Source organism: Myotis lucifugus, unplaced genomic scaffold (assembly GCF_000147115.1).
Source record: "Myotis lucifugus unplaced genomic scaffold, Myoluc2.0 scaffold_3, whole genome shotgun sequence".
NCBI lineage: Eukaryota > Metazoa > Chordata > Mammalia > Chiroptera > Vespertilionidae > Myotis > Myotis lucifugus.
Window position 1 is genome coordinate 3,065,728 of NW_005871051.1, and position 24,020 is coordinate 3,089,747.

General features: G+C 45.6%; 1 protein-coding gene and 1 long non-coding RNA gene across 2 annotated transcripts in view; one reads left to right on the top strand and one right to left on the bottom strand.

Moving 5' to 3' along the window:
- Positions 1–7,811: 7,811 nt before the first annotated feature.
- Positions 7,812–24,020, bottom strand: part of HECW2 (HECT, C2 and WW domain containing E3 ubiquitin protein ligase 2) — a 241,822-nt gene continuing 225,613 nt past the window's right edge. Inside the window, 2 exon segments of the mRNA XM_023759762.1 lie at positions 7,812–9,555; positions 23,159–23,271. Of these exon segments, the coding sequence (XP_023615530.1) occupies positions 9,444–9,555; positions 23,159–23,271 (225 nt within the window). The 3' untranslated portion in view covers positions 7,812–9,443.
- Positions 21,128–23,489, top strand: LOC111827420. Its single transcript, XR_002830975.1, has 3 exons — positions 21,128–21,549; positions 22,187–22,561; positions 23,198–23,489. It is a non-coding gene; the product is annotated as an uncharacterized LOC111827420 (long non-coding RNA).

Genomic DNA, 24,020 nt, shown 5'->3' on the forward strand with positions numbered 1-24,020 from the left:
GCTCAAATTGTTCCAGCTTTGGCCATTGGCGCTCTCTCACTTGGCTCCTTTGTCATATTTCCATTATTGGAGCTTTTTTTTTTTCTTCTTCAAGAAAGTACTTTATTTCTAGTACTACAAGGTGTTTCAGGCTCATCTTGCATATTTCCTGGAATCAGTCATTTCTCCAAGGAGCAGGGCTAATTTTTGAAATATGATTTTATATCTTAACTGAGGGCCTTAGCTCAGGACAGGTAAAAGTCAGCTGGGAAACATTAATTTACTAGCATGTACGTGTGCAGTCACCACCACACCCAAACCGTGTGACCGGTTAGAAAAGCTCTGGCTATATACTCCAGCCACTGAGCTACTGGCACTCTTGCTTGGTTCCAAGATTCAGATAGCCTGTTATCTTCATTCCTCCCTAAACATTGTTATGAGTGTTATAACAGACAGGTTAATTACAGATGAGAGGAAACAAACCCAAACATTTTCACTCCAAATTATCAGTAGTGTTGCAGGAGGAAGAGACGCTGGTGTTATAGACATTGCTTCTCAAACCAATGCGTGCACGCCCAGGGCACACAGCGTCTGGCCAAGGAACAGGCAAAAATCCAAGTGCTGTCTTCCTGGATCAGCAACTGTCTTTGCTATTTGAGGAAGTGGGGAACCAGCCGTTATTAAAGCTAATAGGGAAAATCCTTATTTTCAAATGAAAACCAAGTTTGACGATATATGAGAGTTTTGCTTAAACTAAATGAAGCCTGTAAGTGATGTTGTATCGGTAGGGTGGCCTCCATCTGCACTTCCCTACTTGGGGGGTGCTCTATCACTATGGGTGATTGAAGGCAACGTTGAAGAAATGTTGACATGGTTTCCTAATTAAAAATGGAGTAATAGCAAATCATCGCTAATTAGCGAATGGTTCTTTAGCCAACAGTTGAAATAGTTTTTGTTGTTTTGTTCTGGGAAGTCAATCACTCAAGAATAGAATTGGCCTCCCCCGTCCCAGGGAAATGCACAGTTCCTGTCCACTCTCCCGGCCTCCATTCCCAAAAAGAAATGCTGGTCTGGACTGGTCTGTTCAGGAACCCAGACTTGGATCTTGTCCTCTTTGGGGACTTTATCACTTGAGATTTCTCTTGCATTTCCAGGCCACAAGGCTGGAAGGTGAGGGGAGCTGCCCAACCTCAGTCAGGTCTGACCGTGTAGATTCGGGGTTATCCCATCTCTCTGGCCCCGTGAGTAGTACTGTTTCCATTTGGCGACTCCTCTGCCCTGAGAAGTCATGGAGTGGGCAACCTGGACCAGGTATATACATTATATATCCAGATTCATATATCAGCACATTCTCTTCTTTTTATTGATTGGTTTTCTCTTCTTGGAACTTGCCTTTCGCTCTAAGTAAGATACAAAGGATCAAGCTGTGAGTGTGGGTTTACGGAGGACCCGGTAGGAAGTCTCCTGACCTTGTCTGGTCTCTTTAGAACTGTCTCTACTCAGTACAAAGGAAGTCCTTCATATGGTTTAATGTTATTCAAAGGAGACTGCCTGGGACTTTGGGGCAGAAGCCTCATAGGAATAAAAGGCAGGACTTCACTTCACCTTGAGCTCAGGAATTGAATTTGGGGGTGGAGGCAGGGAGAGAGGTGTGTTGGCAATGTCATGACAAGAATTTGGATTCGGGGTCCACTTTCCAATGCCAATCGCATACCACCTAGACATGAAATACTGCAGTACCCAAGAGTTGTGTGTGTATAGCAAGGGGTAGTATTTCATAACATTATTATCAATTGTCAAAGAAATATATATATATTGTTCCAATGATTTATGCTTTGGAAAATTGCTTTCTTTTTCTTTCTAAATAAACAATTAGTGACTAAATTTTTTTTTGCAAGTACCTGTAATATTGTGGCAAATAAAATGTGTGAAATTTATTTCTATCAATGTAAACATCAGCTCTTTGGTTGACAAATGGAATACTAGTCAACCCAGTATCTAGTTGGAAAGAAGTATCTATTTAGAAAGAAAAAAAGCCATTAGTAGGTCAACATTTTTGATAAAGGAAAGAAGGAAGCATGAAGAAAACATACTTTCCATTTCTTGATAAAAAGGTTAAAAGATGAAATAAAAAACACCAAGAAAGACTCTCTGGGGCCTGGCCAGTGTGGCTCAGTGGTTGAGAGTCAACCTATGAACCAGGAGGTCACGGTTCGATTCCTGGTCAGGGCATATACCCAGGTTGCGGGCTTGATCCCCAGTGTGGGTCACATGAGTTAACACTAGTTGGTTTTCAGAAAGATAATGGTCAGCACTGATCATTTTTCAAGTACATCCTTCATAATTCTCTACCCTCATTGTATATATTTGCCTTTCCCCATCTCTTCATATAAACTGCCATGTCTTAATCGTGTTTTATTGATTTGGTCAATTTTTCATACTACCAATCCAATATACAAGATAATGTATTAACTCAAGGGTTCCAAACTGATGGACCCACAAGGGAAATTTAACCTATAGACATATTTGCTTTGATCCAACCAGTATTAAAAAGATCTAAAAGAGAAAATCACAAAATTTTAGATTTCTCGGTTTCTCTTTCCACACAGGACCTGAATCTCATGTGACTGGAATCTGCCTAAGCAGATTAGAATGCCCCCCTTAGGTGAACCTCACCCCTCTCTGTTGCTTACACTCAGCTGGTTTTACTCATTAAATACCTACTTGGATCCCCTACGTGTGTGACACCTGCATTAGACTGGTGTTGGAGGTTGTGACGGTGTGCTTACGTGTTTATGAAATAAACATTCAACCAAGATGGCTTAACAAATAGTCTCAGTCCATGTGAGAAACGAGATTATATTTATGTCAACTCATTTCCTCAGCATTCATTGATAGCCTATAAAATAGCAAAATGTCACTTTAAGAATAAAAAATAGATTCCTAATTATAAATATCATGAAAAGAAAACATCCTGTATCCACAAAGCTGCACCCTAATCCCATGAGACCTTTATCCCTACTTTGTTTTCTTCCCTCGAGTTGTTCCTTCCCAAATGTATCACAGAAAAGTCATAATCTATTTTTTTAAAGAAGATTTATTTTGGATTAAGTGATTTCATGATGCAACATGGTTTTAAACAAAATAGAGATCAGTATGAAAATAAAATAAATTGTACACATTAAAATATCTTTCCTTCAAAGCATTTCAGAATCATAAAAAAATACAACACAAAAGCCAGGGGGTCAGATGAGGATAAGAACACAGACTTTGCAGAAAACAAACAAGGAGTCTACATGTCAGAGTTTCAGGCTCCACTTAATACCACCCGCGAATCACTTCTAGGATGTCAACAATCCACATTGTTTGCTTTGAAAAAGAATAAAAGATGAACTTTAAATATAAGGTGAAATGAGAGCTGTATAATCTTAATGCCAATAGCAAATGCCTCCTGTTATTATTCTCTATGAAAAGTCACATCGACTAGGTATGAATTCTAAATCAACTCAACAAAATAGAAACATAGCGATTACCTGTGATACGTGGTGTGGTAGACACAGTAGGTGGAGGTGGTGAAAGGAAATGGCAAGGCTTTAAAAAAATACATCACCTGGGCTCTACTGAAATCTTAGAAATAAATATGTTTTGTTTTGCAGAGCCTTCATATTAAAAAGTAAGCATTATTATAAAACTCGATTAATACTTTCAGTAAGAGGCAAGAGAGATGCATGTATTTTCATTTACTTTGGAATGCCTGCATCCCTATTGTAAAAACATGTAATCTTATGTACGTTCCAAATATTAACAGCCTCAAATTTTACCTATGATAGCATGTAAAGAAACATAAATAGGTTGTAATAACTTCTTTTAGAGCATTAAGGTCCTAAAAGAACATTCGGTTCTTAGTTAATCCTTCCAAGGTATTTCTTGAATGTTATTCACCACCCCCCCCTTTTTTTTTTTTTGCAGAAGGTGATAGTAACCAGAAGTTTACTGATGATTCCTCATTGGCATCAGTAACAGCCGATTCAGTTTGAATCACACAACATACCGATCAACATGCCTCAGGGTTGTAATATCTTCAAAGAAAAATCAGATAGAAAGACATCGCCTGCCCTAGGCGACCAGAAGTAAAAGCCACGCACATGAATGTAGTGTTCCCGTGTTCCCCGGGAATCGGGGCCTACCCATGCTGCTGACCTGCCCATCATGAAAGCCAACTACTCCGCATCGTAAGGCTAAGCAAATGTCTTTTCAGTCTTGATTCACTTCCTGAAAAGTTGGAAACACTGACTAGGTCTCCATTGGAAATTCAGGAACCCGGTTCTTAGGTTTTCGCCTTCTAGACTAACAGAGGACATTGAAGTCACCACTAGAAACCATGAACATGTCTCAAAAGCTCTTCGAACGCCAAAGAACGTCTACTGGAAAACACATTCCGTGGAATAAGCCAAGCAACACCCTTTCCTCTATTTCATGTACCAAGTTCAATAGTAGTAACAATGCTTCTTAAGTTTAAAAATATCCACAATGGGATTTAATACTAAATTACTGACTCCCCTGATGGAAGCTCTGGCTGGCTCTAATAGTGGGGGCTACATTCTGTTTCGCAATCCCAAAATGTCATCGACCCGCCGAACTTAGAAAACGGGCTATTCCCAAGAGGGGGTTTAGCGAGCAGCGCCCTCATTAGGCACCATGGCACGCTTTTCCTCAAAGTCAGAAACCAGACTCAATGTTTGCTCCGACCCCACCAGCAAGCCCTACAGGATCCTCCCTCCCTTGTTTCAGCTTCCCTGTTACAATCCTCCCTTAACAACTGCTAGTCCACACGCTCCCCTCCCGGAATGCAGTGACCACCCCTGTCTGGGCTGTTGTCAGTAATTAGCATTGTGTTCCTGGCCTGCAGGGCACGTCTTTTTTGCTTTTTCATTTTTTAGCACCCAGCAGGGAGCAGTTGGTTGGCTTTACGCCACCATTTAGAAATGAGAAAGCTTTACTGTCTCCGGGATCCCTCTGCTTCCGTGTTAGACAAACACACCTACCTGGAAAGCACAATCGAACTGCACAGTTAATGGATTTTGCAAAGATTGGAATTTAATTGGAAGTGACAGTCTCGATCTAAACTCAAATTCTATGGGAGGAAGGTGCCTGAGATCTAGTGTTCACACTCATCATCTAAACCAGAAAGCAGGTCAGAGAGAACGAAGGGCCTGCAGCTCAGACTCGGTTTGGAGATGAGTCTTCACTTGCATGCTCTGACTGTGCAGACTTACACATATCTCTTAATGACCACATAGCATCATTCCACCTGCCTGGGGGATTTCCTGGATGGGGTTTAAACTGGAAAGACTTTTAGACTCTTCATTCAAAGATGTTTGTCTTAGTTAGAAGTGGTCACGTTCTAAATACAATTTGTGTAGAAAGAAAGAAAGAAATTGGATGAATGTGAGAACAGAGAGGAAAAAAAAACCCAACCTTGCAGTAGTTTCTTCATCCACATCACTGCCACTCGGCTACCAGGGCTTTCTAGACCCATCCTTACTAAAAATGAAAAATTAAAAGAAGGCTTTTGATTAAAGTCCTTTTTTCCATGATGTTGCTTCCAAATAGTATTTGAGAAAACTCAACTGCTATACTACATAAATCCACCAAAAGCAATCACATTGGGCATTCTGTTTTTCATTTCTTATAACAAATAGTAAAATGCAACTGTTAAGCGTATGGGGAGTTTTTTTCCAGGGATGTACTGTACTCATTTCTTCATGGGCTTTTCTGAGGGCGTCACATTTTAGAGTGTTTGAAAAAGTGAGCCTTTGGTAGATGAATCATCTTGCAAAATTCACTGAAAGCGAAACATGCTGGTAGAAACATTAGCCTCTCCATCTCTGGTGGCGAAACCTAGAATTGTAACTATAAAGTACTGAAACATCTCACCAGCCAGCCACGAACACCAGCCTCAAACCAGATGGGGCGTGATACCTTCGACCCCACGAAGTGTGTGAGGATGGAGAGATGATGCCCCGGAAGTCCTCTGACACTCTAAAGTGCGACACAAACAGGTGCGACCATTGCCATTCATCATCTGAACGCCGTTTTGCCATAAGGATTCTTATGCAGGTGACACCGATTTTCCTTCACTTATTACAGAATTTCTACTAAGTCGTCATAAGCACAACAGCGGCTAGAAAATGATGACCACGCTTCTCTGACCAAGATCCATTCGTTTTTGCACAAGAAAAATGTTTCGACCCCAGAAGCGGGTTGGGCTCAGGACTGGCATTTCTCACAGTGAAAGCGGAAGGTACACTGGAGTGCAGACCAGAGGAACTGGGAAAGGGCCACATCTCACTGGGGCATTGCTTGGACAATTTGAAGACCCTCCAGTTGTTCCTTCAGGTTCAGCTCCCCACACGCACACTTTAAACCCTTGTGCATGAATGCACCGTGGGCTCCAGCACTTGACCAGTACCAACACGCTATGACATGCCTTTAGCCCCAACAGCAGGGCATTATGTGACCTTCCTCCCTTCCTGCCTCGGCTACAGTAGCGCCCATGTATGAAGCCTTCAGTGACTTCCCAGATGGAGCAAACCATTCTCTTCTCATCCCTTGATGGTAGAACAAACCAAATCCTATTGAAAAGACTTTTTTGAACCTTGGTGTCTACTCCTCTAGACCATGAACTTCTCAAGGGCGGATTTCGAATTTGCAGCTCCATGATCAGACACAGTGGCTGACACGGGCGAATGCCAACACTGTGCCTCTCCTCTCATCTCAGAGATTCTCGCGTACGTACATGATGCATCGTGACTGTCTTTTATGCTATAAGACGGGGCAGTATGAGTATCACTTAAGAGCTTCTTAAAGGAACAAGGCCATACAGCGAGTTACCCAGTTCACAGTCCAGAAGAAAAAAATATATGGATATTTCTAATTGTAGAGTATATTTAAGACTAAATTATTCTGTGGACATATTTAATATTCTAGAAAGTGATTATTGGAGTTTTTGTTTTACTAGTGAAAAAAAAAAAAGGTCAGTAACCATGTGTTTTGATAGGCTAAGTACATCTTTGAGGATCCCCAATTCTGAGAACAGTAGCAGCTAGGTGCTTATACTGTTATACGAGAAGTTGGATGCCCTAACAAATAAATATATTTCTTAGAAATAATTAAAGAGATACACTTTACTTCAAATTTCTTTTACCTGATAATGTGGAGTATGGTAACCAAGTGTCACAGACCAAAATGAAAGCTCACGTGGTCTAGGAATGTATTTTTGAAAGAAATGCCACCTTCAATTTCAGCTGTTTAGAGAATGCCGGCTCTGAAACATCACATTACCATTAAAAATGTCGTTTTTTAAATAAAGTATATTATATGATTTCCCTTGTAATGAAAACATATCAACAAGTAAAAATAATTTGCAAAATTAAAAATACTTACATTCATGGTCAGTAAGTACACACTAATTGTTCCAGTTAAAAGTTTTTCTCTTCCCTTAGTTTCTGGTCCAATGACAGGACACAGGTACCCCTTCCTTCCCCACCTGCGAGCTCTGAGGTCTTTATTTCAGAACATTTCCTCGCCCGGCAGCATCTGCCTCTAGTGCAGGAACGCAGCCTGAGTGGCTTTCCTCTCGAGACTCCAGCAGTGAATGCAGCTCACCCAACAGGGGGGCAATCTGCTCTTAAAACCAACCTACAAAACCCAGCACGTGACCTTTACAAAGTGTAAGACCGCCAACATCCCCCAACGAGGCTCCCACGGCTTCTTATAGCTCAGAGACGTGGTCGGGCAATGCCTGTAAAACCATAGGCTGGCAAACCAAATGTTAATCCAACGCTTTTATTATTCACCATTTAACTTCGCTGCATTGAACCTCTGATGAGTTATGGCCATACGTCCAGAAATAAACAACGATGTGGAAAAAACCCGAAAGCAGTAGAAACGAAGGACACCCTCTGAGAAAACTAAGCAAGTGTAACATTAGTGGTGTCATGCAATGTCCGAGGTATCCTAGAAGACCTGTTTCCTTATGTTGATAAGGAATTTATGCATCGGTGAAAATGCAGGCTTGGAAAGAGTACTGAGGGTTTCCGTTTGTGACGTCTTCATGGACGAGGGAGATGGAATTCTCGTTACTAAAGAGAGCTGACCCCTTAGGTGTTGCTGATGGCTCCCTCAGTGAGCCCGGCGTTTCATGATGCTGTACAAATAAAAAGCAGGGGGGTGGGGTACGAAATATCTTTATTAAATGCCATCCTGTAAAGTATTTGATGGATGGAAGAGTCTAATGCATTTTAAATAAATGCATATCGTACTATCACATAGCGTGAGTCTTAAAAAATTATTACTTAGATGCACAGTCCTGTAGTGGTAGACATGGCACTGTGGAGAAGTCTGAATTTCGAAGCTGTTTCCTGTTATACTTGCCCAGTGATGGAGTTGCTGTCAGTCATCTTGTAACGTCCCTTCGACTTTGGTACATTCAGTGCAAAATATTTCGGGGAATTTTTTTGTACCTTTAGAAAAATAAAAGGCCCTTTGGTTCCCTGGACAGTGCTTAAAAGGATACCTACCAGCATGATGCCCAAGTAAGCATGGAACATGGAAATGGATTGGGCGGCACGAACAGTAGGACAGGTGGGTTCCTATATACACCGCAAAGAACATAAATATCATGAACCTATAAAAAAAATGAACAGAACTCACCGTGGACTTTTTTCTGATATGCTGTGAGTTAATCGCTAGTTATTTAAAATTGTTTCCATGCATTAGAGAGCATACAATCTGTTGGTAGTAATTCACTGTAGAACAGTTTGTCTCCAGCCATAATGACACACAGACCACTTTGCATATCCATCGTCATAGACCACCTTATTGCAAATCTTTAAAGTTGCCTCATGTTGACTTGGTTTCATTTCCACTCGGGTCCCGTGGAAGCTGAAACCTACGTGCACACCATGCAGGCACACATGAGCAAGAAAAGGAATATTCTGTGATAACTTGGGGCTCACACAAAAGTACTTTTGGGAAATACACGTGTTTTTATTCCATTATTGAACTCGCACTAATTTGGAGATCGGGTCAAGGGCTGCGGTTTGGCTTGAATCACGTTCAAGGTTAAGTTTCAAGATTCTCCCAAGTCCCTGCACAGTGACCTTGAGCTGATCCGCACAGGTTCATCTTGGTCTTGGAACGTAACGAATGGGAAGAAGCGTGGCAGTCAGGACCTGCTGATTGAAAGACTGTTGGGTTGTCCCCTGGGCATCAAGCTCACCCCCATCCTTCAGAGAGGACTCCTCACCGCGATCCAGTCCCCAAATGTGGCTTAGACTTGTCAAGTGAAGGCGTTACTCGGATGGAAACCCGCTCTGGCCCTCCCGGTGGTGGGCCATCCTGGGAGGGCAGCTTCCCCAACCAACCGCCTGTCCCCACGCAGCCGGGCACTGGGCTTCCGGTCACTCAAGTCCAAAGGTGCTGGTCTCTTCAACCGCTGTCAGGAGCTTCTCATACAGCATGGAGAACGAGGGGTACGGGGGGAGGTCCAGGCGGTTGAAACACGTGTGAGCTCTGAAAACAGAAGAAGCACATGGAGCTTAGAATGCTTAGGGTGAAAGGAGATTGTCGTGTGCATGTGTGTGTGCACACACGTGCGCGCACACGTGCACAAACAAGTTGGTTTCTTGTCTATTTTCACACTCCTTTTGGAGAAAACTTTGATAATATTTTGACTTGAAATTCAGAATTGAAAGCAAAAATTCAGAATTAAATTTCTCTTGGGGAAACGGATATTTAAAAAGTGTATTTTCTTTATATTTTCACAACCACTTATCCATTTGACATACATATTCCTATTTGTTTAATGGTCTCAGAATTACAAAGACAAGTTTGGTTTTTTGTTTCTCTTTTGACATTACTTTTTTTAAAAAATATATTTTATTGATTTTTTTTTACAGAGAGGAAGGGAGAGGGACAGAGAGTTAGAAACATTGATGAGAGAGAAACATCGATGAGCTGCCTCCTGCACACTCCCTACTGGGGGGGATGTGCCCGCAACCAAGGTATATGCCCTTGACCGGAATCAAACCTGGGACCCTGGAGTCCGCAGGCCGACGCTCTAACCACTGAGCCAAACCGATCAGGGCTTACTTTTTTTTTTTTTAACAGACATGCATATACTCTTGCAAAGAAATTTATTTTCAGAATTGGCATTTGCATGGATGTTTCAGAAAATCTATGGTTTCACGGTTTTTCATTTTCTGGGGCAGGGATGGGCACCGAGTGTCTCCAAAGACCTGGCCCTGGTGTGGATTCTCTGGAAATTCCCTGGCAGGGCTTCCCTGTCAGTCAGGGCACCACTGCCGACGCCTCTGAATTCTGTGTATAATCTGTTTTCTCCTAAATCACAATGCAAAACAATGGCCATTTAAAACATTACATAAAGTATTCTTTTTTAGAAATACCCCCCCTCTTTTGCCTAGATAGGGAAAAACTATGCTTTCCTGTTATTTGCACCTGAATCACAATAAAAAAAAATTGATGGTCTTCAGATAATACATCTTATCAGGAAGCAAATCTACACTTTGACGTGGAACAGAAGGCACTTTATTATGAATGTACAACAGCTTGTTTGTAGAGCTAAACTTTGACTTAAATCTCCTGCCCTGGCCTGGTAGGTCAGTTGATTAGAGTATAGTCCTGATGTAAAAGGTTTGTGGGTTCAATCCCTGGTCAGGGTGCATACACGAATCAACCAATGAAAGCATGAATAAGTGGAACAACAAAGCGATGCCTCTCTCTCTCTCTCTCTCTCTCTCTCTCTCTCTCTCTCTCTCTCTCTCCTTCCCTCCCTCCCTCCCTCCCCCCCTTCCTCTGTCTCTAAAAATAATGCTCCTGAATTAATATGGAATATCAAGAGCTATGTCTTAGTTAGAAGTGGTCAAGTTATAAATACAATTTGAGTAGAAAGAAAGAAAAAAATGGGATGAGTGTGAGGACAGAGAGGAAAAACAACAACCCTGCAGTGGTTTCTTCATCCACATCACTGCGAGTCCGCTACCAGGGCTTTGTAGATCCATCTTACTAAAAATGAGCTCTTTTTACAAAGTCACATTTACAATTTTGTTCTTATATATCACTTGTATACTTATGAGATAGATAAATTATGTCCCTGGACGCAGTGTGGTGTGGTGGTGGGACGATCAGAGGTTTGAGACCTAGCTCTACCAGCCAGGATGTGGAGTGAGCTATTAAAACTCTCTGAAACTCAATTTTCTCCCCAATAAAAAGAGAGTCACATCGTTTGTCTCAGAAGGAGATGAGGATTAAATGAAATGACAGAAACATGCTTAATATAATGCGTGGCTCATCGTGTTTGACCAATTAATATGAGACGTATTGTTAACTACACTTCCTGATCATCAAAAAGATTCACTCTAATTGCCTTCATTGAGTTGCCAAGAGAGAATCATGACTCATGGAAATTGTGAGAACAAAGAAATAAGGAGGCAGGTGTGTGCCCACATGGCCTATTAGAAGCAGGAATGTAAAGGGGCTTGGTTATAAGACCAGTTTTAGGCCACAGCCACAGCACCAGCTCAGAGTTTACAGCTCTTGTTATTACAAACTCTAGGGCATTTTGAGGGGAAATCATCTAATTAATATTTGCAGCCAAATACCTTTTTGTGATATAATAAACTATTTCAGGATTGCATTTAATATACTTCTTATACCTTCTTTACACTGGAACCTCAACTTGGGCCTCATGGAAAAAGGTTTTACTTTCAAAAAATGGAACTAGCATTCTAAAAGGCAGTCCTGTCTACTTGTGTAAAACACTGGGATAAAAAGATTAAATGAAGACTTTATCTTTGTTTAGGGAGAAGGGGAAGAAGCAGCAGAGAAATGAAATATGTTCTGACTATAATTATATTCCAGATTTTGTGTTAGACACAACATTCATCATTCCGTTAGACTAAAAGATGGTACTTCTTTTATTTTTGAATATATTTTTATTCTTATTGATTTCAGAGAGGAAGGGAGGAGAGATGGATACAAATATCAAAGATGAGAGAGAATCATTGATCAGCTGCTGCATGCATGCCCCACACTAGGGATCAAGCCTGCAACTCGGGCATGTGCCCTAACCAGGAATTGAACTGTGACCTCCTGGTTCATAGGTCGACGCTCAACCACCGAGTCACGCCAGCCGGGCAAGATGGTACTTCTTTTAAATAAAATTTTTAATTTTTTTCCTTTGGTTACCAACTAGGCTGCGCATCTTCCATCAGATCAGCCTGCTTGTAACATTTTCTGTTTTGTGATCTACGTGTTCATTTTCTTTAAATTTTTTATTGTGATAAAATATACAGCACATTCCATGTGTCCTGCTGACCACTGTTAAGTGCACAGTTCTGTGGCATTAAGCATATTCACCTTCTTCTGCAACCATCGCCACCACCCATCTCGATCTTCCCGTCTTTCCAAACTGGAATTTTGTGCCCATTGGTCACCAACTCCCACCCTCTCCTGTCCCTGCCACCACCATCCTACTTCCTGTCTTGGTGAATGTGACTACGCTAGGGACTTCACGTAGGAGGAATCATACACTATTTGTCCTTTCTGACTGCCATATTTCATGTAGCATATCCGTTTCCAGGTCCGTGTTGTATCATGGGTCAGAATTTCCTTCCTTTCTAAGGTTGAAAAACAGTCCATTGTAGCCCTGGCCAGTTTGGCTCAGGGGATAGAGCATCGGCCTGTGGACTGAAGGGTCCCAGGTTCGATTCTGGTCAAGGGCACATGCCCGAGTTGTGGGCTCGGTCCCATGTGGGGGGCGTGCGGGAGAAGCCGGTCAATGGTTCTCTCTCATCATTGATGTTTCTATTTCTCCCTCCCTCTCCCTTCCTCTCCGAAATCAATAAAAATATTTTTAAAAAGAACAGTCCATTGTATGTATATGCCAGTTTGTTATTCACATGTTGACAAACATCTGCTTGTTTCCATCTTTTGGCTACTGTACAAAATACTGTACAAAATGATTTCCGCCTCATGAGACACTAAGCAAAAGACCCCAGCAAGCCACGCCTGGACTTCTGAGCCACAGAAGCAGTGAGGTAATAGTTGTGTGCTGTATGTTGTGTGTGTGGTAATGTGTTCGACAGCAACAGAAAACGCCTACAGGTCTCAAGCTCCAAGTCCAAGGAGAGGTGGCAGGTGTCCTAACTGAGATTCAATAGAATCCCACCCGTCCAGGGCAGACAAGGGCAAAACTGGGGGTGAACAGCGGCCTTTCGCTCTCCAGGTTCCTGAGCACAGAAACAGGAATCCTGCCTGTGTCTGCCGTCCCTGCATTATCTTTGTAGACACTACTATGTTAGCCCACAAATCCATAAGCCTGCGCACTCTTTTCTCTGAGGTTTCCGATCTCAACACAAAGGGAGGGACTGGACAGCTTCTTGATCCTCTTCGGTCAGGACAATCTCGCAGTTACTAATCCGTGACCGGAGGCTATCCCTGCCTCCTGATGTACATCTGGTTGTAGAACATCCGGTTACCGTAACGAAACATCCCTTCTGAGTAAACTGACCGGCTCCTCCTGACACATGTCTCATGAGGATGGAGAAAGTACATCTTGTTAAGGGGGAAACTGTGCAGAAAGATTAAATGGTTTCCCCAAGGTCAAAGTTGAGTCAGTGGCCAAATCAAGACCGGGACCTCAGCCTTGGGTTCCTAGGGGAAGTCCAGTATCAAACCCGAAGCAGGGGGACTCATGCTCATTGGCTCAGTTCTTTCATTCTTGGACGTCTGTTAATTTCACCCCCACCCTGACAGCGAACCGCTAGTCCTCAAGCTCCTACCAGATTGCATACATTTCAAGGTCAGGGATTAGCCAAATAAGCTTCAAATGGCCTTTAAATGAATTGCTCAATGCCACTACACAGTAGCTCTGGGGAAAATGGTCCAGACTGGGTCCATCCAAAAAACCCTGGGAGATACCAGGGGATTTTTAGGTGCTTGGCTCTACCTCGGACTCCCCAGAAAACAGCTACTCAGAGTGAATAGAATCACCAGGAAGCTTGTTTACCATGGAGATTTGGGGCCACACCGCCCCCCCCCCCCACAGATGCTAATTCAGAAGGTTTGGGGTGGGCGTAGGGACCTGCGTGTGAACAATCACTCCAAGTGCGCCTGATGCAGGTGGTCTCCCCTGCGGAGAGGCATCGAGTGGGCTGGAAATAAGATATCTGCGCCGGCTCGCCACACCGCATTCTGTGCACTTGCAAAGAATTTCAAAACTCCTCATAAACAAGACAGCGTTGCTAATGAGGAAATTGAGGAATCGTGCGGTCAAGTACATTGCCCAATGTTTACCATGGACTTGCTGTATGAGCCAAAAACAGGAAGGAAAAAAAAGCACAAAGCAAAACAAAACACAATCCTCGGAGGCTTTTCACACCCCCTCCCACCGCCCCCCCCCCCCCTTCCATGTCCCAAGAAAACTCCAGCAGAAAAGAACAGGAGCCCCGGGACTGTGTTGATATTGGCAGCAAACACACAGCCCTTAGGCTCCACGAAAGGACATTTTTCAAATCTCTCCGAGGCGGCCCCGCGCGGGCTCTAATGAGTTTACCTCATTTTGTCCTCCGCAGCCAGAGCCACTCGCGGAGGCCGGGCCTGAGCCCGTCTGTGGCTCCTGTGGCACCAACATAGAGAACGTGTAAACCCCCCCAGACATCGGGTCTGGCCTCACAGATCTCTGGGTGCTTTCTGGATTCTTCCGACGTTAACCAGGAGGTCACATTCGTACCCTCTCTTCTTTCCTATCAATGGTCAAGTCTGTTACCCAAATCCAGCAGGCCTAGTATCACAAGGACAACCAGAGTTTCACAGATTGGTTCACTGCATTTCTCTCTCTCTCTCTCTCTCTCTCTCTCTCTCTCTCTCTCCCCCTGTACTTATTCATTTAGTCCCCACTTTCTCAGAAGTGATTTTTGGTAGTTTATAAGGACTCAAAATATAAGACACAAAAAAAATATAATCAGGATTTTAAGTTGAGAGAGAGTGAAAAGGACAGTAAATGCTGTACTAGAAATAAGATGTATTTGAATGCAATAAAGCCTTTCTATCTGCAATATAATTTAGAAAGTGTTTTGTCAAAATTCTCTTTTTTTTTTTCAGTTGTGCGTGGTGCCTAATTCTTCAGAGTTTCAGTTTCCTTACTCCTACTCCTGCCTCTGCATCAAATAATTAAAAGCATTCTGGAAAATTCCTACGGGATCTTGGAACATACAGATTTGTCTAGAAATGTGAGGATTCCTGACCCAATTGACCAGTCAAGTCACAATTGTAAGTATCCGTTTTACCCCCGGCTGCCCCCTGCGGCCATGGGTGCCTGCAGCTGCATGGCCAGGGCACTCCCAGGAAGGAGCCGAGTGGGCCCGGAGGGGAGCAGGCAAAGGGGGCTCACCTTGGGCTCTCCAGAGCCTCCTAATTCAGGGCCCGGGGTACTCAGGCAGCACCCACGCCTGGTCACCTGCAGAACCTCTTTTATTATTTCCCCTTTTGAAGATTCCATATTCTGAAAGCTTGTCGTTCCCATACAAAATGCCGTGATGAATAAAAAGTACTTTTCAATTTGCATTCCACTTCATTCACTCCTCTGTTCACTGAACAATGCTTACTGAGCTCACCCTACATGCCAGGCACTGAGCTGCCGCCCATAGGTGAGGATATCAGTCTGGTTTCTCCTTACGAGGAGTTTACACTCAGGCAGCAACTTGTACAGACAGCTGGGACCCCCTCAATGTCATGCCGTCCATCTCTGTACTCGGGGACCTGGCCACTGTGAGCAGGCGCTGAAATCCAGCCCCCCTTCGGCTCTGCTCACCAAACCGGGAGCCCTCCCTAGCTCAGGGCTGCCTTTCTGCAGGAGACCACAGATACCCCTTCTATTCGACCACAGGGTTCACCTGGGCCTACACACAATCCATCATAATACGGCGCGTTTCAGGTCTGCTCTGCAGAGCCCACAGCGCCGAGCTGGGAAGCATCTGTAGGTGTGCAGGCTTTTCCGGATCGAGGAGGAGAAGCATGTTCGCAACACAGAGACCGGGGAAGTGTGAGGGAGCATTGCCTCATCGGGAAACCTGAGACGTAGGAGAGCTTGAGTGACAGGAGCCAAGGCTGGACCTGACACAGAGGAGGAGGCAGGGCCACAGGAGGAAGTGAGGGGTGTCCATGCAAAGGCCTTCCCACGCATCCCACGGATGGACGGGAGCTAGGGTCTGGGTGTGGACAGCGATATGGCGGAGGTGCCATTAACCAAGACAGGAAACGGGTAGGGGGTGGATGATGGATTCAGAGCTGTATTCAGCATGAGAAATCCAAAGTGACCAGCTGCATGGTTATAACAGGCCATTCAAGTAACCCGGTGACTGTTTTGCTAGCCCAAGGAGATTCATGAACGCAAATAAAGGTATAGCTTCGGTTACGACTTTTTAAATGTCCACAATTTCTCTCCCATCCCCCTTAATACTTTCTTAGACCATGAGATTTACAGCAGGAATTCCTGCTAAGACAGTGCACAAAGCTCTGTGACCCACGGTGGCCCAGCACAGCCCCTGACCCTCGCCAGGTGTCCTCTGAATGTGAGTTGATGGAAAGGAATTCTACGGCAGTTACTACCCCACTAGTTTGTCATGTGCCATTTGGTGCCAAGGCTGTGGTTATCTGTGTTCATTTAAAGATCCATTCCTTCTCCCTCTGTGGTCCACATGGACAGAGACCAACGTGCATCTCCCACACGAGGATTCTGCACACAGTAAATGCACGACGAATACCTCAAGGCTTGTTAGCGCCCTTAATAGTTCCAATTAGAATTAATGTCTTATTTTAAGGCCTCATTAGGTCACCTTGACTAAAAGGCACCAGGACCTATAAATAAAGTGGGGGGGGGGGAGAATTTCTGCATCCAGGGATAACTAGGAGAAGAAAGTTTTCAAGCTATCATATATATATGATAATATATAATGCAAAGTGTCCCCTTGGGAGTTTGACCGATCAGGAGTTTGATCGCTCGCTATGACGTGCGCTGACCACTAGGGGGAAGCGCGGAATGAAGGAAGGCCCTGGACGGCAGCCGGTAGCCGCTAGGGACCCTACCTGTGCGTGAATTTCATGCACTGGGCCTCTAATTTCTTATAAGCAGGTAGTTTCTTCACCTGTGGGTGGTCCTGGGAAAGATGAAGAGTATATATTTTTTAACTGTAAGAAATTAAAGCCAATAGAAGCAGCCCTGGTAAGGAGCTGTTCCAGGCTGAGCACCCCTGGAAGTCCCAACAAAACAGAAACACCCCGGGGGGAGACAGCACGTTGCTTACACAGCCAAAGGTTGTGGAATGCCACGCCAGCTCTGAAGGCTCGGGATTAGGAACGATAATACGGGCTACGTTTATTGCATGATGCGTTAGGCATCATTGTACACACTTTGCATGTGTGATCTCATTTATCTTTAAAATAACTTGGTGATGTGGTTACTAGTAGCTATCCCAATGGTTCAGATGAGGACAGAGAGACACAAAGCGACTGTGGCACGTCTTGTCTGGAGTGGTCCAGAGTCACCGCCAGTTTAAACATTTAATAATTTAAGGAAAACAATATTCACTGAGTGCCAATATTTGCTAGGACTATGCCCTGGGGGCAAAGCCACGTTCCATTCAGACAAGGTCCTTGATCTCATAGCGTTCTATCCTGGCGTGGAATAGGCCGTCCACAGTAAACCAATCACTGAACACAATGACTGGATTGGGTAGGTCCTCTGAAGGCACGAGGTGTGGCAGAGCAACAGGTGCACTTGGGGCAGGAGCCTGGAGGACCTCTCTGAGCAGATCGCGTCCGAGCTGAGACCTTGGGGATAAGAAAGAGCTGCGAGTAAAGAACCGGCAGGAAGAGTTCGTGCATCAAGTTCAAGTCTTGGGGAAGAATCCAGTTTGGCACATTCTGAAAGAGGCTGCTGGCTGTCGCGGGCAGAGGGAGAGCATATATATTGAGGCTGGAGTGTAGGCCAGACCAGGCCGCCTACCAGGTGGTAATCTTTAGGGAGGAGTCTGGAAGGTGTAAGCAGGGGAGGGAGTGACCTTGAGACTTCAGATCACTCCGCTGAGCGCAGAAGGAACACAGGAGGCACGAACAGAAGCGACATTTAGGCAGCAGGTGCTGCATGGTCCAGGTGAGAGGTGCTGAGGCATGGACGGGGGTGGTGGGGAGAGATGAACCCAACCTAGATTTTGCCCTTGAGCCAAGGAAAGGGGGGTCACCACTCCTTAAGAGCGTTCCTGTCTGTCCCTCACAAATGTCCACTTGAAAGGATGGCTTGTGGCACAGCCCCCAAGGGCCACCGGTCCTTTTGACGTGGATTGTCCTACTCTCTGTCTCACAGCAATGCAGATTTCTTTCATTCTGTTACATAACCACAAATTAGTTCCGTAGCCCTACTTTTCACATGAATGGCCGAAGAGTCCCTTTTCAGACACAGTATGTTTTTGTGACCATGTTACCCGCTTCCCAAAATAAAGACCAGTCCAAAAGGTACGGGGCACCTGAGGATGGTTAATGACGTGCTATTACTAGACATCGAGGACACCTTTTTGCTAGCACACAGAATAAAGTAAAAACCTAAAATATTCTTGTCTGACAGAACGGAATGAGAGGGACGAGGGGACAGGAGTGGAAGAGGACCTCACGTCAGAGATTAAACTTCGGAACCGACTATATATGAGAATCTCCTGCCGATTTCCGCTCAGACCACAAGGCACCTCAGCTGACCAGCAGGTGGTGAGGAGTGGGGAGCCCCGGGGGGGGCGCCTCAAGGCAAATACAGAAAAGACGGGCACCAAGGGGTCCTTCCAGTGCCCACCTCTTGTTCTGAGACACTTTTAACTGAAGAAAGTGGCGCCATATTACAGGCTCCTCAGTCAGTTTCCCATGTCCCAGCCGGCAACCACGCTCTCTGCACTGAGGAGGAAAAACCTGAATTATTGATGATGCAGAGCAATAGTTAATGACATGGAAAGATGCTCATCATCAGTGAGACCTGGTAAACAAGAAGAGGTTACAAACAGTATATGCGTGTGACCGTATTTTTGGTTTTAATTGTGTGTGTAGAGAAATGAGTGCGAACATACACTTCAAAATGTTTAGCAGTTCTCTCAGTCATGGATTTTATAGATATTTAACTTCTTGGCGTGTTTTGGTGAACAGTTTAGGAACAAAAAGCAGAGCTTTAAAAATGAAAAAAAAAGTTGCCTTTTATCTTTCAAAGATAATTTGATCTTTTTAAGTTCTATTCCACCAGAAAAACCACCTCCCGGAGTTACCCACTTCATAATGAACTGGAGCTTCTGATTTCTTCATCTGGGTCAGCATTTCATTCACATTAACCTCCAGACTCAGCCATTGAAAAACGCATGCTTCCCCCTCTGGCCAAACCCACGCACACGCGGGTGAGGACAACATCAGGATGGAAGCTCTCGGCTCCTCTGCCCTCCTCCTCGGCAAGGACCTCAGAGACCAGCACAGCAACTCCACACAGGCCACGGAGGGCTGGCCCGCACCGTCCAGGCTGGCCCGCCATCCGCCCGCTTCTGGGGGTGTTTAAGGGCAACAGCCCTGACGTGAATTTACTGCCCCCAAAGCCCATCAGAACCCTGGGGACAGGAAATCTCCGGAAATGCAAAGCACAGAGCGAGCTGCCAACTGCAGGCCCAGGACACACAGTGTGTGTGGTAGGAGCCTCTGCGGAGACAGCCGGCTGCCTCGCTCGCCATTCATCATCGGGGCTCCAGGCCCTCTCCTCCCACAGAGAGAGGAGCCTGGAGGCCACGCCACTGGCTTCAGAGACTGCCGCATGCACTTGGACGGTCCTCGGACCCCTGGGGAGCAGGGCTGTGTTTACCGCCACCACAAAGCCAGGCGAGGAGGCCTGAGAGAAGATGGGACTCATTTGTTCTAGAAAGACTGAAGCCCTGCAGTTTGCCAGGGCTGCCCGCCCCCGCCCGACAGCCCCGCTGGCTTTCCAGGGCACAGCCTCCCGTGCCTGACCCGCGATGATGCCAGACCTCTCAGAGAATCCAATGTTTGAGCAAGAAGGACATCCCCCCAGTCTGTACTTTTAAATAAACATCATCTCACTAACAAGTAAAAGAAATACCAAGTTGGGGTTGACCAGCTTGAGACAAACCAGCTCTTCAATCCTGCACCTGAAATCTATCGGGAAAATGCCTGGGAAATGCTTGGGTGCCTCTGTTCTGGTCGTGGGAGGAACGGGCTCCCCATACAGGACGATCTCTTTAGACCAAGCTTACAGGCCCTTTCACACCGGCAACACCCCACATTGCATAAAGGCGATGACACTGTGATCGGTGCAGAAATCACTGCCGATAAAGAGGCTCTTCCTTTTATTTTTCTTCCAAATGTACTTTTCCTGTGGAGCACATTCTGAATCTTAAAGAAGATTCAGAATAAAGGGTGAGAAAGATCAAAGACAACCTACTATCCCGGACGATGGGTATACACATGACCTCACTCATCACAAGTACCCTGAGCAGAGCATTGCTGTTCCTACTCTTCATGGCGGGTGGGGGGACCCCTAGACCCTTGCTCAGGATCACAGAGCCAGTGCATCGGCGGGCTTGGGTCAGCAGCCATGCCTGTGCGCTGGGTTCTGTACGTAGACTAGTGTGCAGTACGACAGCCAGGCAGCTCTTTCCTCCTCACAGACATGAAAAGTTGGAGCTTCTTGTAGACCGAGTAGGAACCCAGACTGCCTTCCTGCTGTGTCTCAGATCATCGTTCTTTATGCAGTTTTATAATCTGGGTGAAACTAAGAATCTAGAACCAGCCTGCGTTCATAACAAAGAAAGGAAGAAACAGCGTCGATTGCCCAACCGTGTGTCGGCAACAGCACTGCCCATGAGTCAGCACAGACTTCCTGGAGCTCCCGGGGGAAGTGACAAGGCGACTCCAGCCCGACCTCCGAGAGTCTTCCACCGTCTGCTGGCGTTTCTTCTTGCTCAACCAAACCTCATATGCCACCTCCACCTCCCCTCCCCCACCCCCCGCCACCCCCTGGCCTTTTATAGGTGAGGAAACTGAGGTCCAGGGAGCAAGAGATCTGCTAGGCCCCAGAGTCAGGTGGTGGCAGAAGGGGGACTAGAACCAGGTCTTCTCACTCCCCACCCTGGGCTTCTCCCAACCTCTCCTGCCTGATACACATGACAGGTGATGGCACAGAAACCGTGATGGCAGCCTCCAGCCATTGACCGGATGCTCATCGGGGGCAGGACCGGCAGCACATGCTTTAGAGAAGGATTTCATTCAATCCTCAGAATGACCAGCCTCCAGGGAAGATGAGGAAACAGGCTCAGGGGGATTGAGCAACTTCTCCAGGACCCCCTGGGGCACGGAGGCCCTGGGACAGAGCCCAGGCCCTGGAGCTACAGCCGCATGTCTGTCCCAGGCTGCCTCTGGGCTCACCAGGTGTGGTGGAAGCTGCAGCGATTCAAGGTGAGCAAGCCATCCGTCTACTTCTTGTAACAGGTTGTCCCACCTGCTTTCCAGAAGCAAATCTTCGCAGAAACAGACCTCGCGAGAAAGGGACATAATCGCTCCGCCCTTTCCTGCCTCCTTGGTGCCCAGGCCTGAGCTTCTCCACAGGGTGAAAGGCCCTACTTGGTATCTGCATCCATCTATCTATCATCTATCTACTATCTATCTATCTATCTATCTATCTATCTATCTATCTATCTATCTATCTATCATCTATCCATCCTCTATCTATCTATCTATCCATCCATCATCTATCTATCTATCTATCTATCTATCTATCTATCATCTATCTCTCTATCTATCGTGTGTGTATCTGCTTTTAGATACAAACATGAGTTTAAGGGGGAAAAGGACACAACTCAGGCACAAATAAAATAGAATAATCCTTTAAATAATGGAACTACAGGCTGCTGAGAGTGGAATGCCAGGTGTGCCAGGTGGTACTGGTATCCAGGTGTTTTGGGTACACCAGGTGGTACCTGGGCGTCTCAGTGCAGCACCTCTGCTCACAGGCTGAGGTGCACCAGGGTGGCGGAGGAGGCTAGGGCAGCCCCGGGCTCCCACAATGCATCGCTCTCTGCATCTGTGTCTTCAGCATCCGTTTCTCAGGTGTGATGCCTGGAGCATGATTCTCAAAAACCAGCGTTTTGCAGTTGCCAAGAAGAAAGTCTTGTAAACAGGTTTCTTAAAGTCATTTGTGCTTAGAGGAAACTGAGGATGAACTCGTGGGAAGATCACTCAGCCTCTCTAGAGTGCAGGTTTATTGGCAGTAAAATGAGAGGCAACCTGAGGTCCTTTTTACCTCAAAAATTCTACATTATCACCGCCGTTCTGAGAAAGCAGGCCTAACACTGACTCCTCCATCCGCCCTCATTCACTGGCTCCCTCCGGTTCTTCTGCTCCAGTTACCGCCATTCAACTCCAAACGCTTTCTGGTTCATAAACAGTGCTGTACCTTTACGGCGGAAAGGTAAGACCCTTACACAGATTAGTAGCAACAGGGAAGCCCCTTTTTCCATGCGAAGGAAATGTCATCTTGTTATGAATGAGAGTGCAACGCAGAGAGCATTCCCGCGGAATTAAGGCATGGACGACGGAAGCTACCGAGCCATACAGCAGTCACATGATTTAATACTCTGCAGAAACCACCACGGTGATTCTGCGTGAAGAGATTCTAACTAGTCATTAATATAAACTTCACACCAAGAGTTTCTGGAACCATATAAGTTAGAGCCCCAATCGTAATGATGACCAATGTGGCTTTGATAAAGCTAACAAATGCTTTGGTCTTGCTGCATTTTACATTTTAAGCTATATGTTTATGTATGTTAACTATGACCAGGAAGATCTTTTCCCCCCTCATTTAGAAAGATAAATCAGCAAATGAAATAAGCTTATTCTAAAATCTTGTCCCACTCTCCCAAACTTTTAACATAAAAGAGTCACTAATATATATATGTACACACACACACACACACACACACACACACACACACATATATATGTACAGATACATAACTTCCTAGAGCAATGTGGGGACAGTAAAGAATTATTGTTGCCACTTTACCTGGGAAGCGCGGTGATTTTCCCCCACTTTTCCACACAGAACCTTCTGGGGCCATTGCTTCCTCGGAGAGAAGCGAAGCCTTCGTAGGGAATGCTGGACGTGCCCGTCACAAACTACCGACGAGAAAACAGGAGGAGGAGGTCAGGCCCAGCGACCAGCGGCCCAGGAAGGCCGGCATCACCCACACGCACAGCTCCCGGAGGAGCAGCACACCGCCCGCCCCGCCGCTGGGGACGCTGGGGACAAAGCTTATGCCGGGCACCGGCCATCCCCAAGCATCTGACACAGAACTGAGGAAGGACGGGGCCTTGTAAAGGGAAAGGTACGGGGGCCTGAGAAGAGAAAGCCTCTGTACCGCTGACCAGCTCGGGAGCCTACACCAGGGGTGGTTCCCACTACACGTGAATGAAGTGGGTGCATCAATTAGCCTAAGTCTATTGAGCATCAGCCCCTCATCAGCTCGTGGTGGATTTTTAAAAAATGATGATGAAAGAAAAAATAAAGAATGTCTGGGCCTGCAAACGTGAGGGGCAGGTCCTTGATGCAGAGCAGCTAAGACCCCGCCTACGGGTAAGGCTCCGTCTGAGCATCCGGAAGGCTTCCTCGTGTCCGATGTCCCTTTAGCTGCAACCCACCAGCAACTGCCTGGGTGACTATAAACACCACAAGAAAACGAGTTTGTTTTCCCAGCGTCCTTCAACTGCATTGTTCTCTCTAATTTGTTGAAAGGTAGAAGGAGGCAAAGAAAGGGCTCTTTATCAAGGAACTGGGTCACTTCTTAAGGGACCGAGCGGAGAGCACCCGTGGCTCAGGGTGCTGGGCTGCGGAGGGCCCGGGACTCTCTCTGAAAGGGCCACGCTGC